Source organism: Maylandia zebra, linkage group LG19, assembly GCF_041146795.1.
Source record: "Maylandia zebra isolate NMK-2024a linkage group LG19, Mzebra_GT3a, whole genome shotgun sequence".
NCBI lineage: Eukaryota > Metazoa > Chordata > Actinopteri > Cichliformes > Cichlidae > Maylandia > Maylandia zebra.
The window spans coordinates 15,919,110-15,935,835 of record NC_135185.1 but is presented as its reverse complement, the minus strand read 5'-3'; the positions used below and the strand labels follow the sequence as shown (position 1 = coordinate 15,935,835).

Genomic DNA, 16,726 nt, shown 5'->3' with positions numbered 1-16,726 from the left:
GTCATTCATTGTATTGTCTAACACATTAGAGCATTCACTGATAACTCATAATCTAAGCAAAACAAACAATGGGGAGATTATGCTTCCATCTGTGTCTTTGAATCATAACCAGTTTCCACTTGATTGCACAGGAAGTGCAGCCTGATGGGAGACAGATTGTGAGGCGAGATGCTCCTCTGGTGGAGAACAGATGTCATTGCAGGCATGACTTCATGTAGCCTGTCCTTGATAGCAAGTGAGAGGACAGAGAGCTACTAATCCACCAATCAGATTACTGCAGCTCGTTAAAGAGAACATTTCCTTTAGTAAAGTGTAAAGAAAATGATTATTACACAGACATATGCAGTGGCCCTTTGTACTGTTTAAACATAACTTTAATTTGGATATTTTACATCAGTTATTTTCTATATCTACTAAAGAAAAAACAGAATTGTAGATTTTGTGTTACTGCCCAAGATTTTATAAAACAGTAAAAAAAATGTACATCCTATAACAATGTTTGAGAATAATTGATCTTAGTAATATAGCAATATATTATAATACAGTAATTCAATTTTATAGATATTCTATTTTATACTGTGCTGTAAAATCAAACATCTCTAATGTATATTCCCCACTCACCCTGTAACCATTCGTTTACGCTTTTTGCCAATTTTCAAACAAACAAGTCATTACGTTAGCCTTGAAGACCTTCGTGGATGTAAGATGAATATTAATGGATTGTTGACATGACCCCACGTTACACCCCTTCAAAGTCTTATCAGAAAATTGTAAAAATCTTAAAATGTTTCAATCATGAAACAAAAACATACATGGAATTGCACTCAACAGCCATTTCATTAGTTAAGTCCTGATTAAACCCTTTTTTGGTCTCAGTTCTTAAAATCACCAAGAGACCGGAGACATTCTGCTGATTTGCTGGCTGCACATCCATGAGTTTCCACCACATTCTAAGGTTGCTCTGTTATATTGAGATCTGGTGAGGCCATTTGAGTACAGTGAGCTCATTGTCATGTTGAAGAAAACAGCTTGAGAATATCTGAGCTTTGTGACATGCTGCAATATCCTGCTATAAACACCCATCACTGTGGTAATCATGATCGGATGTGCAACAACAATACTTGGGAAAGCTATGGTGTTTAAACAATGCTCAGGATATAATATAATATAATATAATATAATATAATATAATATAATATAATATAATATAATATAATATAATAAAGAAAACATCTCAACCTCAATTTTCTGTTCTAAGCTGTTCGATGTATTGTGCATTCAGAGATGCTCTTCCATATACCTTGATTGCAGTGAGTGGTTATTTGAACTACTGCCTCCTCTACTTTAATTTACAAGGCATTTCTCCCCCTCGCTGAACTCAAAGCAAGATCAGTTTTCTTGGGTACATACTGACATATATACATATACATTACATACGTATACAGTATGTAACTTTTATACCATCTCTACTTACATTTTAGCAATTTTATGCTGTGCTGTAGAAGTCAAGCCTGTTTACTGTGTATAGCATTGCAAATCAACACTGAAGATAACAAAGCCTAAATAAGAAAACATATTGAAAAAAAGAAAGATTTCTGAAAGAAGTCACAGTTTCACTTGAGGTTGGTTTTAAGAAAATCGTGACATTATTTTAACCAGATTCATGAGGTCATTACCTGGATTACTTTCCCTTGTTGCACTTTGCTCATGCTTGTTTCAGTCCAGTTAGATTGTGGAGGCTGGATGAAGCACACAAATACGACAAGGACAATATTTTCTTAAAAGATCATTAAAAGACCATTTCTACAGGATGCTTGTATGCTAAATGTAAATGAAATGAACGTGTTGCAATGAAAGAAAAAACAACAAAAAAACCCTTCTGACTCATGGATGGAAAAATAAATGTCTATACATTTTTTTTCTTGTGGTTCCCATCTGTGTTTTTTCCCTCAACATTAAAATAGGCTGTTTTTTTCCTGATGAGATATGATTACAAAAGTATACAAAAAGTATTCTTTCCCTATTCTCTTTTCTTTTATCCTTACATGAAAGCTTTACTTAATTATCAGTTAAGAAAACAGAGGATTTTTTTCAGTAAAGGTATATGTTCCATTTCTAGCCAGGATTATGGAAAAAGAGAAAAACGTGTAGGGGAAAATAGGACATTTTTAATAGCTAATTTGGCATTTTTAGTTTTCTAAAGTGTTAACATACATAGAAGAAAAACTAAATATACATTGTAGTTACAATGTAACTACAATGTATATTTAGTATATAGTTACTGGGGAAGAAATATGTAGCATTCGATTTATCTTTTTTCTCATTATTTTGAGAACTTGATTTAACATTCTTTAATAATAAAAATATGAAACTGGAACCTTGAAATCTCCTAATTGTAATTCATAACTATAAGAAAAGATTTGTAACTTGTTGATCTTTTCTGAATACAGTGAGGATTAATGTAATAGATGCCGAGAGTGTAAGACGCTGTAACGTTAGGTCCAACCATTTCTCTTATTCTTAGTTGCATTCCCATTAAGTTCACCAGGTCGCAACTTCTACTTTTCCATTAATTACAGGACATTAATTTCAAATTACACATAAACATAATTTGCCCCCTAAAGATAAAATGCTGGCATCACCACTGTGAGCATAATAGCATAATGATGTTAGCAAGAAATACAGTATCCTAAGTCATTTTCAGGGATCATGAAACACCTAAATGCAGCATTATGACAGTTGTTATTGATAGTACATGCAAAGTTGGGATGGAATTATTTTTATTACAAAACAATAAAAAATAAAAGACAGAATAATAATACTACAGTTTAAAAAAAACATGAACATACTTTTTATTTATGAATTTTGATGCCGAAATGAACTTAAGGTCAATTTGTGAATACTTTGTGATTAAATACCAAAAACTTAGTCATTCGTGGGAAGACAATCTATAAAAAAAGAGGAAGACTAAATTGTGATGTAAACATGAAGCTCAGGAGCATGTTTTTTTTTTCAGATACAGTGCAGACATGAATGCAGTGAAAAACACCAATGAAAGAATTACAACTAATAAAACCTGAAATACATATAATTATAAACACTGTGGAGGTGTGTTACAGCAGAAGAGTGGATAGAATTAGCTCTTCCTCTCTTCCAAGTGGAATAAACAGCATCGACTTAAATCCTCAGTAAGGCCTGCTAATCCATAATCCTCCTGGCTCTGCATTGGCCCCTTTAGTCCTTGTGCAAGGCACGTCCAACAACACACAGGTCTGGGTGTGATGCAGAGCGTGTTGTCGTTCTGAGGTCTGATTGGCTACCCCATGAGTCATCATCTCTGGTTGGTTCATAGTTTAGCCTAAAAGAAAGAACAGAAAATGTTGTCATTAGCAATTAGGTAACTGGGCCAGGTGAGTCCGAGTCACTTGATGCAATACTGACTCGTGAAGTACGAGAGATTAAATGTTTTATATAAATCTAACGTAATACAGTAATAACAGCAGGGGAAAATCAGTGGGAGGTTGGAGCGTAGCATTAAGTACAGAGAGTTATTTGTTGCATAATGTATCGTGAGAATGAGCTTCTGTTTGAGAGACACCTACAATGTAAGCATTTTTTATATTTAATATAATTACTCTTTAAGTGATAATGTGGCCTAAGAGTGGCATCACTTCATATCAGAAAATCTCTATGAACTGAAAAATAAGTCTACCAAAAAAGACAAAAACTCTGTCATTATATATGTTGCTGCTTAATTTTCTTTGTAGCAGTTTCTATCTGAATCACCAAAATCTGCAACGCTTGTGAATCTTTGGTCATGTCTAACTTTTCCTGACGGTTACAGAATTAGACAGACCATCATTTAACTTGAATAAAAAGCTGTCCCTTTACATGGATTAGGTAAAAGCCATGATTTAGAAAAGTGCATATCCTCCAAAAACATTCAAAATAGGGAACATTGTTTCAAGGTGTGGGACAGGAGGACAAAGAAAAGAAATCCTGTGCAAGGAAATCTTGTCACCCTGCTTTTATTATATTGTGATATTCAAAAATCTTTTAATTGCTTCCCAAGTGGACCCCATGCCACTTAATTGTTATGTATGTTATTAATACTGTTTTCTTTCCAAAACCATAACCAAGTAGGTGTTTTTAAAATAAAATAGGGTAGCTCCTACCAAAGAGGGGCATTTGTCCAGAATTTCTCTCAGAACGTTATATAAATTTAAGGTAAAAAAACAAACAAAAAAACAAACAAAAGTCATGAATAATCATTTAAGAGAAGTACAAATGTGGTAAAATCTCACCCCTGTGAATATATCGCTGGTTCACTCCCACAAGTCTCAGCCACTGAGATGCGTTGTGATTGTTGTGGTAGACTTAGACTCTGCCTCCGGTCTGAATGGCTACGTCTGATAAAGGGTCGTGGCCCATGGACAGATGCAGGAGTCCTCCCACGTGTCTCAAAAGTATGTAAGAGGAATGAAACTTTGGTTGAGGTCCATGCTTGCGGGGGCTTGCTTACTGAACAAGGCTGGGCTTCAAACATGGACAGAGAAACGGGACAGAAGACTGAACGTGCATTACTAATTGTCCTAGCACTTGATGAGTCTTCACTGCTATTTTCCCTTGACCATCTTTGTACTTTTGGCGAAGCTGGGGGAGATGGTGCTTTGAAAGGGTATGAAGCGACTGAGTTTGAGCTCGAAATGTTCTGCTTTGATACGGGTGGGCTGGGGAGTCTCCTCTGAAGAGCAGGTGGTGTAGGAAGTGTTCTGTTAAGAGAGGGGCTAGATGAAGAGGGTGGAGTAGGCTGATTTTTGAAATTGTGGGGACTGGGAAGTCTTCGATGTAAGCTGCTTGGAGTAGAAGGTGTGGAAGGCAACATTCGCCCTCTAGACACAGGTGGGGTGGCAGGTGTTTGGCTAGTCTCTACCGAAGCAGGCACAGAAGATGCTGTGGTGTTGAATCCAGGCACTGAAATGTTACCACCATCTTGTATGTCTCTCAATTCTGTTTGAGTGACACACGGTCCTACGTAACTTGTTGACAATTTCTCTGACTGAGAGTTTGAAGAGGGTTTTAGTTGTATGTTCTTTCTGAGTTGCTGATATAAGGAATCCTTTTTGATTTCCGAATCTGGTTGATTGACCTTAGACAGAGGAAATGTCTCTTGTTGTTCCACTCTAACAGGGGAAATGTGTTTGGAGGTTTGTGGTAAGCCTCCTTTGCTTGGCAGTACCGTCACTGACTGAACTGAGGCCTTCAATCGTTGTGATATTAAACCCCTTTTCAACAAAGGTGATCTTCCTACTTTTGTTGCACCATCTGCTGCTACACTAGTTGATGTACTCTGAGCGCTTTCAAAGGAATTGTCCAATAATACTTCCATTGCTGGTGGAGGAAGACTATCCAGGTCTAAATCTGTTTTCTCACATGTTGTAGATTCAGACCTACAGCTAGTTATCCCAGCAGTCAGCACAGCTTCTACATTTCCTAAACCGGGTAACACTGGAACACCACATTTTCGCACACCTTTGAGAGGCCCCAGGACTTTGGGACCTTCTAGTTCCTCTATTCCTTGACTGAATGTATCAATCAGTTTTTTGACTGAATTCCTACCTCTGTGAAGGCCAGAAGATGGTTGGGGTGATAAAGGGGGGCTAGGAGGTGGAGTGGCTTTTATAAGACCCTTGGGTATATTCTTGTCTTTTTGTTTATCATCATCAACTTCACTGGTTGCCTCCTGTTTTTTACTATTGGACTTTGTAGGACTTGCCTTGTCTTTAGGTGGTTGGGGGTTGTTTTTCTTTTCTAATGAAGGCTGTCTCTGATTTATTGCTGGAGATTGTGCTGGTGAGTTTCCTTGGTTTCGTTTTAAAGGATCAGTCCTTGTTTTTCTTTCTTCTTTGCTTTTATTTATGCTCTGCAATCTCCGGTTTAAATCGTTCTGGGTCCTTTCTAGTTCAAGAAGAGTAGGATCTTCCCCTTTGCTCCGAAGGGAATCTGCTGACCGGGAACGCTGACCCCTGTTCACCGGGGTCTTTTTCACTTGTGCCTTTCGTACAGCTGCTGCTGTTTGAGGCCTCCTTGGAGATCGTACCTCATCATCTGTCCAATCCTGTGTGCTAGTTTTTGTGCTCGTTGATGCCTTTGTTTTAGAACTAGGGTTTTGTGACGATACAAACTGTATCCTACCACTTATTGCATTTTTCATTTTCATAGTCATTTCTAGATTTTGAGGATTTTCTATCCTCTTTGGGGGTAAACGTCGAGGTTCTTGTAGCTTACAGTCTACAGGAGAACAATTAAATTGCTTTTGAACTGCTTCTTGGATATCTCCTATATCTCTGTCCACCTCATCATAATCATTGACATCCTCTTCCCCGTACTCTGTGGAGACAGATCCGAGCAATGAGTCTCTTTGGTCATTAGCCATTATGGTACATGTAGAACCTAGTGAGTTGAGTGAGGTAAGGGACACACTAGGACTTATTTGACTCCGAAGCTTTCTCCTTGACACTCTTCGCAGAGGACTGACAGGAGTAGCTCTATTTGTCCCGGTAGACTCACAACTCTCTCGTCTTTGGCGTCTCTCAGATCCAGCAAGGGATTCATTCTCAGCCCCAATTCCACTGTCCTCACTAAAGAGAGCTGAATCCTCTGGGCCAGGCTTGTGCAGAGAGGCCATTTCAATGCGGGATAAGAGTTGCATTAACCTACTCTCTGTTGCACGTTTGACTTTAAGTTTCTCCTCTAAAAGCTCTGAAACGGAGGCAAAATACTCCACTGCCTCTTCTAAAGCACAGTCCCCAATTCTTCCAACAGTCTGGCTCACATTTCTCATTCTCTGTGTGGTGTACTGAAGCAGCTGCTGCAACAAATCCGGTGGGGGTTCGATATTGGGAGAGCCAGACTTCAGAGGGGTAGAGGATGAGAGATTTTTCATTTGGCTTGGCCAAGCAAGATGTTCGCCATTTTCTTTTAAAAAATTTTCTCCCTCCTCCACCATGTCTTCTAGTCCCTGAATTATTTCCTCGTAACGTAGAGCCATGAAGGCAACCATAGGCTGAACAGAAACCTGAGTTTCAGCTGCTTGTTCTAAGAGTCCAAGCAAAACATCATATTTGTTTATGCTAGGATTCAAAAAGGCATACGCAGCTTGGTGAGCTTTTACCAAGGGTTCTGGAAAGTCCACTTTGTGCTCTTCAGATAGCTTGTCTTTGTCCTTCTTTTTAAGAACTTTTGCACCTTTGGCATTTTTCTTTGGTTTCCTGTTAAGCCTTTTGTCTGCCACATCCTGTTTGTCATTGTGTTTCTCTTTCCTCTGTGATACTGTGCTTTTTTCTGTTGCTTGATTCCCCAGCTTATCTATGTTAACTGCTTCCATATTCACTTGCTCAGTATCAAGCCTCTTTTTCTGTGGTGTCATGTGTGACTCTTTCTGAAGTACCTGGGTTTGTCCACCTGTCTTCTTTTCCTTTGTAGCTCCATTTGTAGCTCCAGATGAAACATGATTTTCCTCATCTTCAAACTGTGGATCTCTGGGGTTGTCTTGAGGTGCAGGGGGTAGCATTCTCCCCTTCCTCATAGCACCCAGAGTGCCAAAATTGTTACCTTTAGATGGTGAGCAACCCATTTCTGCTGTACAGGGTGTTTTTTTCTCTCTTCTCCCTAGATAACACTAATACAGACAGTGCAGTCAATTGTGTAAAAAAATAGCAAAGATTCTTAGCCACCAGCTGTCATTTTCAGATGGCTAATGTCGTTGACTCGTTGAGTAAGATCCCTTTCCGCAAGTAGACTGCCAAAACAAAACGTGGATAAATCCATTTTACGAATTGCTTCCAACTGTCACAGACAGACAGAATAAATCCACAGTTTGGTGGCCATGTTTAATAAAATTTCCTTGGAGCATGTTCGGAAAAAAAACATCCCTCTGCACCTTATGAAGGACAAGCAGCTGAAAGGATTAGTGAGTCTTTCAGTGAACTCCTCAGCCTGCACATATGTCACGTTAAGTCATATAAAACTCACCTACTTCTAAGAACTTAAGCTCATTTGGGTAATGAAGGCTGGCTTCAGGTGGGTTTTTTATAGCCTGCAAAACAATACATCCTAACTTAGCCAATAGAAAAAAACAAAAAGAAAAACACAGCATTTTGTTTTCATCAGAATTAGAAAATGTGCTACACTGATTCTATTTTATCCACATTTGACAACATTAAATCAAATATAGTTGCGTATTACACATCTTTCCTTCAGCCACTTTCTTAAACAATCAAATGAAGTGAGAACAAACCACCAAAACTAACTACTACACTAAATAAATAAAGTAAGAGTAAATAAAGTTCATGATTTACTCCTTTGTGATTTTGCCTCCTACAAATTAACTTGCAAAAGTTTCCCTTATATAAGATCAGTTATCCCCAACGTAAAATAATCATTTGTTACAGCACCTTGAATGTAACTCAAACACAATAAACAACCACAATACACAGAAAAATAGCATAAATAAGTAGATTGGTAGCCTTTGTTGTCTATTTCAACAAAATAAAATGAAATATAACAAAACAAATATCTCATTAAGAGAAAAAGTCATTAGAAACTGATATGTGATTTTTACACTCTAAGTGCTTGGTGTGTTTTTAATATAGTATTCTTCATATTTAAATTGTTTGGCTTGTTAATAATAACTCCACACAGAGATCGCCATAAGCAAAGAAAACGTGGCGCCAGTGCGTGCTCGTCCTCGCGCGCAGGTGCACCGCTGGCACAGATCTCGAAGCGCGCTCCGGAAACTGCCAGAGCTGCCAACAGCAAACTACTATCTCGTCTGGTCAGCGTCCTGAAGCGACTGCTTTATACTCACTTTCATCCTATAAAACGTGTTGCTGGTTAGTATGAGAGTTAAGCTTATCATAAGAACAATACTTATTTAATTTTTTAGCGTCTCTTTGTGCCGCTAAAAACAGTCGTCACTTAAATTGAGTGATTTTTTTTTTTTTTAGTCAGTTTTCTAGCTAGCTGATAGCTCGTGTTGCTGAAGAGCTGCGGGCTTTCTCTTTCTTTTACTGCCTATTGTTAATGACGTACAGATAATCTGCCTAACTTTAAACACTTTAAACTTATTCGGAAAAATTCATTATTAAATAATGTTCCCATTTTTCTACGCGGTAATCCAAATCATTTAGGGAAATTAAGCATACGTGTCATTCTAGTTTTGCTTTAGTCACGCTCGTGAAAGTTCGTATTGATAGAGACACTATAGCAGACCCCTCCCCAAGGCCTTAGTTAAAGTAATTTTTGAGATAATTTAATTTTTACATTGCCTCTTGAAAAATGTCTGAAAAGAGAGAAACATTTAGCTCTTTAAATGTGTCTTGAGGGCAAATGATGGTAAGAAACTCGAATTTGGCACAATTTAGTGGACCCCTTTGACCCCCCCTCCAAAAAAAGTGACAGTCTATAGTGATGATGCTCACTGCTCATACTTTTTCTCTCATTTGCAGTGATAACATACCAGAGGACTCCTTTCTGCAGATGATTCAAGCTGAAGCATGATGAAAACTCCTCCCTCTGTTACCCTTCGGGTCAAACGCAAAAATGTTCGCCCAATCAGAAGAAACCTCAGCCTCAGCAGACACCGTGGTCAGAACACCCGGGGTGTGGTGTGGAGTATCCAGTCAAACCAGGGTGACCTGTATTTTACCAAAGTGCCTCAGTCAACTGTTGTCCAGCGGCAGGAAATGGCAGCATATTTCCATCTTTTTGGTAGATAGATCTAACAAGAAAGCAGGATGCGCTCAAGAAAATGTGAAATTTGGTTTAAATTCTCATATATTAACATCTCTTTGTCTACAGAGGATGACCTGATAAAAGACTTTCTAAGGGTGGATGGTTGCTATAAATTGACAGACAAGGTAAAGTTATTACTTTGATGAAAGCTACAAAACTTTGTTATGCTTTAAAGTGACACCATCTTTTCCCTCTATTTCATCAGTACCTCCTAGCCATGACCTTTGTGTACTTCAAAAGGGCCTGCTTCACTAGTACTGAATACACCAGAAAGAATTTTTTCATTGCACTGTAAGTTCAGAGAAAAGCCTGAAAATCCTGCTTCTGTATTATATTCTGTCATGAAAAGGAAACTTTGTTTGCTTCTGCTTTTATATGTGATATTTCTTGGCAAACCTACAGCCCTGAACTCGGCTTTCGCTCTCCTCCTGTAGGTATCTTGCCAACACCATGGAGGAGGATGAGGAGGAGAGCAAGTATGAAATTTTTCCGTGGGCACTGGGCAAGAACTGGAAAAAACTGTTTCCCCGCTTCCTTGAGCAGCGAGACAAGCTGTGGGCTCGCATAGAGTACAGAGCTGCTGTCAGCAGGCGCTGCTGTGAAGAGGTACACACAAGTATAATTGCCTGAGGAGACTGATAAATGGTGCTTCTCTGGGAATTTTTAAGGGTCTTGTTTTTGCTGCGCAGTGCCATTTTTATTGCTTGGGTTTAATGCCAGACATTCCATCTCTAGTGTCTGTGAGTGTGTTTTGCAGTGATGTGATTTATTTATTTCTTCGACCTGTCTTCCAGGTGATGGCCATTGTGTCCTCTCATTTCGTGTGGCAGCGGCAGCGTTCCGATCACCATGGCGGTGCCCAGCGGCAGTATAATGATGGCGACCGTGTCCGTTTTCCCCGTGGGCCCTATGCCTCACCTGTGTCCTGTTCCCTATGTAAGCGTGACACCAGAATAGGCCACACCTCCTCCCTCCAGAGGCTCAGCTGTGCAAATCCCAAAGGAGGTACCAAGTATATATAACTAATGCTGGTGTCTCTGTTTACTGTGTGGTTTATAGTGTAAAGAGCTGGTCAGTATAGGATGCCCAGTTAAGTTTAAAACCAACGTTCAAGAAGCCCTGCAATCCAAACTGCAGAAATAATTTCCTCTTCAACAAAAACGCATAATGTTAGTATTTTTTGCACTTGAACCTATTGTCCCACTAAGTGGATTAGTGGGATCATTCACTCACTCATCCAAATAACTGAATTCAGATGTTCCAATCACTTCTATTGCTACAGCTGCATAAAATCAATAGCCCCAGGCATGCAGACTGCTTCTATAAACATTTGTGAAAGAATGGGTCACTCTCAGGAGCTCAGTGAAGTAGTACTGTGATAGGATGCCACCTGTGCAACAAGTCCAGCTGTGAAGTTTCCTCGCTACTAAATATTATATAGTCAACTTTTAGTGGCTTTATAACAAAGTGGAAACGACTGGGAACGACAGCAACTCAGCCACAATATAAGGAACACAGGACACGTATTTACAGTGCTCGTATGTATACAGATAAAGCTCTGCAGTTAAGATTTAAACTCATACCTAACTACATGTTTCCATCTTTTTTTCTTAGGGAATGACTCTTCCTGCAAGTCGACATTGAACACCTTCATGGACTGGATTAATGAGTAGAGCATCAGCGACTTCCTGTTTAAATCAACCAAGCAGTTAATGCTTCCTTTACTGGATTTAATAGCACTTTACTCTGAAGTAAAAGTCTGAATCCCCAGTTTGTCAGTCGCCTCAAAAGTCGCCCTGTGTTGGTATTTATTTATTTATTTAACTTATTTGTGGACTCTGTCACATACTATTTTTCACAGATGTAAATGAGTTAAGCACTGGATGCTGTCAGTTACACAGAAGGGTTTGTTTGTAGTTTGTATTGGTGTTGTGTTGCCAGTGTGCTGTTTGATGATCCAAGACTTTTGAATTTTCATAGTCTTCATTGCAACCTGCTTCAGTACACTAAACTGTTCTGTTGCTCTTTACTCACACACAGATTCTGTATATTCACTATGCCACAGAGCCATTTTCACTAAGAAGGCAAATTTTGCATTAAAGGACAAATCAGTTTTGACTTTTTATTATCTTCTTTAAGACAGTTTATTTGATGTGTAACAATCTGTGTTCAGGGTTTCCCCACAGGTAGAAATGTTACTGCACACACTTCCTCAGTTTCACCAGGAAAGCTGAAAAAAGGCAAAAATTACACATTTAATATTTTTAATTATATCATCATACAATAACTGATACTGGGACTAGATGCGTGGTAACATCTGACCTGTGTGGCTCATTTGTTCAGGGTGAGGTCGAGCAATGTAAGGGATACTCCCAAAAGGTGGGTCGGGGTCTTCTGAAATGACAATCAAACTTGAGTGGAAATACTCAAGGGGACTCTGTGAGACTCTGCCGTGTTACTTTTAATCACCTTTGTCACTCTCCTCCGATGCCTCGCCGTCCTGACTTAGGTTTTCATCCAGGATTTGGGCTTTCTTGTTGCAGTATCGTCCATCCTTCTGAAGGGCTGGAGCCACCACCCATTCCCGGAGTGGAAGCTCTATGACGCGTTCACACAGTAAAGGGAGTGTTGAACATCGAACTCCTTCCAGCAGGTCGGTGACTTGAGTTATGCTGTGGTATATAGACACAGTTAACAGAGCAGAAAAGACCAATATTTTTAATTTCTGAAAGGTTATTTTTTCCTCATGGCACAGAAGCTGTAGCGTATTTGGTCTCCAATAAATTAGCTAATGTGTGCTGGAAATACTAGCAGGTTAGCTTTGGTACCTTCAGACAGATCAAGGCGGGCTGTTTTCTCCTGTGTCTATTCTTTGTGCCAAGCTAACATTCTCCTGGTTCTGACTTGATATGAAACATACCGATATAACAATAGTAGTATTGTCTTCATCTAATTTCAGCCAAGAGAAAAGTGTTTCGCTTCAGAAAGCAAATAGCTGTTTCCAATGGGCCCTTCTTGTGCTAAGGCCAGTTTCACAGCTAAACTATAGAAATCTGGATCTACAACAAATTTTTCTTCTTTTGCAAGTTTTCCACTTCTCTAGAAAATGTAACCAAGCAGGTAATATTACATAGTGACGAAAAAAAATGTCTAAATTTGCTGGGGTGAGAGGAATAAACTACATTTAGTTTATAAGTAGAAAATGACACGGTCGAGCTTCATACTTGGCGAGGTAGACGGCACACACAGCTCCGGGGTGGAGATGTGGAATCACAGTGGGTAAAACCAGGTGAGGGTTGATCAGATCAAGAGCAACCTGCAGTAGAAATTATCCACTTGATAATCAGATCTACGTCTAACCAATGATGTGTTCAGGTGGTGTTGTACTGATAGAAGGACAAAAAATGTTACAAATGAGGAACATTTCAACCCGACACTGACCGCATGAAATCCCCGACCAGCAAGGAGCGAAGAGGCTGTGCAGAGGTCAGCCTTGTGAAACTGGACGTTATCGGGCCACTCCTCCCCTCGTCGCAGACTCCATGATGTCCTCCAGCGGTTGTAGTTAAGCACAGCTCTCCTGTGATGATCCTCCCTGACTTCTACGCTCAGCACGCTGCCCTTAGAGCCGACTGGGGAAAACAAAAACATAATCAGGCTCCACAGCAAGCAGTTACACTTTGTCTAAATGATTTTTTCCCTGAGGAAATGTGACATCCACCACTTTCCTTCACATCACAGATTTGACTTTTATTGGTTTTCATAAAGATTAATGAGGACAGTCAGCACTTGAGAAGTTGAGTCGTTCCCTGGACAGCAGTTCAAATGGAAATTTGATCCACGCCGTCACCCTTCATCTTTGCCTTATTATAAAATCAGTTCACATAAAACTGTTCATTTAATATGTGCTTTGTGTTCATTTAATGTGTCAGTCTGCTGTAAATCTTCTATTAATTTTTACCTTATGGAAGCACAAGGCCATTGTGTTTACTTTTTTTCTACTTTTTTTTAATTTTTTTTATTTTGGGGTTTTGAGCAGAAATGTACAGTTTATATCCTCTTGTGATTAGTGTAATGAATGGGCTTATTTTGCTTAAATTTGAGATGTAGCTAAATTATTTAACCATTTGAACATTTAGTCTGTTTATGTGGGGGGGATAAAAGAATTCGAATAATAACTGTAGCTTATGTTGTTGATTTATTTTAAGTAAAGCCACTTTGAATTTATAAAAACAGACACTTTTGGGAGATCATTAATTCACATTCCGGTTTGCTTTCATTTCCAAATCCCACCCTCCCCACGCCTTTCTTAGTTTTCACCTTCTCTTATCGGAACCAGACCCTCACTGAGTTCTTTGCTCACTCCAACTTCCATTCTCTTTCAAAAAATTTTGCCCAATCATATTTGAGGGTGTGGTCCCGGCTAGTGAAATTGAGTGAAATTCTTTCATTTTATCACCTGCCTGCATATCCAGATATGTCAAATGGAAGAGAAAAACAATCTGCTATCAACTTCTGTGTGTAGCGAAACTGGTGATCGTGCTTCCATATACGAGTTCAAACCTGCTTTTGACAGGAATAGAGACATGGCCCCCGATCCAGATCCTGACTCCAGGACACAGTCTCCCTCTGTGACGTCCATCATCATTAACATAGAAGCTGCATCCTGAGGAAAGAAAAACATTCAATAGATTATCTGTCAGAAAACGCTGAAGCTGAAAGGCAACTGTGTACATATATCATTCATTTACTGCTCTCTACCTTAGGGTAGGCAATTGCAGGTCCCCGCTTCATACACAGCACATAATCCTCCAAACTAGCTCGCCTTATAAAGATGGGGACCCCCCGGTGGGTCTTCAGAAACAGCCCTGCTGGCTGCCCTGCAATGTCATTGTGCAGTATGACCCCCCAGCTGCTCTCCAGACGGGCCCCTGTCTGCAGCTGGAACATCTTCCTGAATTCCACGCGCTTCTTTCTGCGATACTCTGCAACAAGCAGCTCTCCACAGGTAAGCAACCTTTCCCCGGGCAGAGCCGCCCACACCTGCTTTTCCCGGTGATGAACTGAGCCGGTGTCCAACTCTTCTGCTCCAACAGGTGGACTGTGAGCCTCATGTTCAGACTTTTTAACGATATCCTCATCCCCAACTTCTACCTGCGTGCGATTTGGGACTGATCCTTGGATCTCTGCCCCCTTATCTGACTCCTGCTCTCTCAGCTGAATCACCTCAGGGCTCAATGCGTCCTGGGGCAGCAGGCCACTGATCCTCTCCAGCGGGGACAGAGGTCTCCTCTTCCTGGATGTCACCTTGGTACTCAGGCGTGAATAGTCGGAGGTGCCCTCCTTATTATCGTTACGCTTCACAGCAGCACCTGAAAAAGTTCTTGTGTCTCTGACACTTTCACTGAGATTCACAAGTAAATCCCTGTGCCGGCTGTGTCTCTGACTGGATGCCCAAATTGTCAGCGTTCTGTGCGTAAACACAAGTCTGTGGAGCGCGACTTTCAAAGCCATTGCGACATTCAAAAAAGTGACAAGGTGGAAGCTGTGGTGTCGATCCCATCCAGTAAAGAAAGCAGAAAAACCTAGAATGACACAAACAGCGTGTAGACCTGCGGATTAAAAGCCAGAGCAAAGAAACATTAAAGGCTGCTTAAATGGAACTTGCGCTGTAAAAGCTTTCAATCAGTTTACATCCGTTTCTCGATAACCAGGCTGTTTACAGACTCAAGGAGGACACCATGCTGGACACTGACATGTGTACAACGTCACAATTAGGCGACTGCTGTAATGATTAAAATCTACCGGCAGAGGGCGATGTTGTAACTTATATGCCTCATTCAACTATGATTTAAAAATGTAAAATAAAATGTAATTTTGTATCATCACGCCTAATTTAATATTCCAAACTTTTCGATGAATAGACTTTTTATTACGGTGTGACTTTGAACTCTTTGGATTATCTTTCAAACCGTTTCCATCGACAGTTTTCGCTCTACTTTACAAGCATAATTAATTTCACACTAAATTTCACAATAAAAATGTTTTCAACAACAGGAGATTTATTTAAATGGAGAACGAGAATCATTTTAATGAATAGAAAAGTTGAACTTACGTTAACAATTTTGTTTTATTTGGGAAAAAAATAATTCACAAATGTAGGTTTGTCAATGATGTGTATAGTATGGAAATTTGTTTCTGCCACGAGGGGATGCAATCCATAACTTGATATTTGGAGTTGGGTATCTCAAAATTTCAAGTTTATAAGTCACACAGATGCGTGATCAGCACTACTTGATAAGTTATTTAAAGCTGTTTAGTCTAAAATGAAGCATCCCACAAATTATTCTCTTAAAAACGAATTAAAAATGTATTTTTAGTTTAGCTCTGACCCCTTTTACTGGTTTATTGCTTTGTACAAGTTGAATCTATTTTGGGTTTTTATCTTTGAATTTACTTATTATATATTAGCCTGTGTTATTGGTCGGTGCGAAATAATCTGCCATTTGTTGTTAATTTTTGAATACACATGATGTTCAGCACAATAAAAGGAGGAAAAATGGGCAAACAATGAAACTTAAAATAATTATTTAATGAAAATACAACGCTTGACTTTAGTATTTTAGTACTCATAAGAAAAAATTAAAAGACGTAAGTTAGTAATTTAATGTTTTAAGTAATAACCTAAAACATTAACATCATTGGACAGCCTGTTCTACAGCTGAGAATATAAAACTGAGTGCTTGAGAGCTGTCAGTTGTAGAATTTGCAAATTTGGAACAACTTTTAAGGTGAAAATAACTTCAAACAGTAACACGTCTAAAAGGAAAATTTCTGTCTTCTTGACATTTAATTTCATATGACATTAATATTTTGAAAATTTGTGTTGAGTTTATGTTATTTACAGCAAAAAAGCTGTATCATTATTATT

The 16,726-nt window shown here is 39.2% G+C and overlaps 2 protein-coding genes and 1 non-coding gene across 5 annotated transcripts; 1 reads left to right on the top strand and 2 right to left on the bottom strand.

Annotated features, from left to right (window-relative positions):
- Window positions 1–2,763: 2,763 nt before the first annotated feature.
- pcare1 (photoreceptor cilium actin regulator 1) lies at window positions 2,764–7,981 on the bottom strand. Its single transcript, XR_013094577.1, has 2 exons — window positions 4,305–7,981; window positions 2,764–3,358 (listed from the first exon to the last, which is right to left on the bottom strand). It is a non-coding gene; the product is annotated as a photoreceptor cilium actin regulator 1 (transcript).
- A 753-nt stretch (window positions 7,982–8,734) lies between these two features.
- On the top strand, window positions 8,735–11,913 carry spdya (speedy/RINGO cell cycle regulator family member A). The gene is made up of 7 exons (XM_004559267.3): window positions 8,735–8,894; window positions 9,510–9,771; window positions 9,862–9,920; window positions 10,001–10,086; window positions 10,230–10,401; window positions 10,590–10,800; window positions 11,410–11,913. The coding sequence occupies exons 2-7, from the start codon at window positions 9,558–9,560 to the stop codon at window positions 11,466–11,468; spliced, it is 801 nt and encodes a 266-aa protein (XP_004559324.2). The 5' UTR covers window positions 8,735–8,894; window positions 9,510–9,557; the 3' UTR covers window positions 11,469–11,913.
- On the bottom strand, window positions 11,873–15,580 carry trmt61b (tRNA methyltransferase 61B). 3 transcript variants are annotated; one of them, XM_076877556.1, is made up of 8 exons: window positions 15,464–15,580; window positions 14,557–15,380; window positions 14,359–14,461; window positions 13,237–13,427; window positions 13,020–13,111; window positions 12,265–12,467; window positions 12,118–12,189; window positions 11,874–12,025 (listed from the first exon to the last, which is right to left on the bottom strand). In XM_076877556.1, exons 2-8 carry the CDS (start codon window positions 15,307–15,309, stop codon window positions 11,991–11,993), a joined length of 1,449 nt encoding a protein of 482 aa, XP_076733671.1. In that variant the 5' UTR covers window positions 15,310–15,380; window positions 15,464–15,580; the 3' UTR covers window positions 11,874–11,990. The 3 variants fall into 3 exon arrangements, with proteins under 3 accessions (XP_076733672.1, XP_076733671.1, XP_023011119.3); XM_076877557.1 differs by having other exon boundaries at window positions 11,873–12,025; window positions 12,118–12,186; window positions 14,557–15,572; XM_023155351.3 differs by having other exon boundaries at window positions 14,557–15,572.
- Window positions 15,581–16,726: the final 1,146 nt, after the last annotated feature.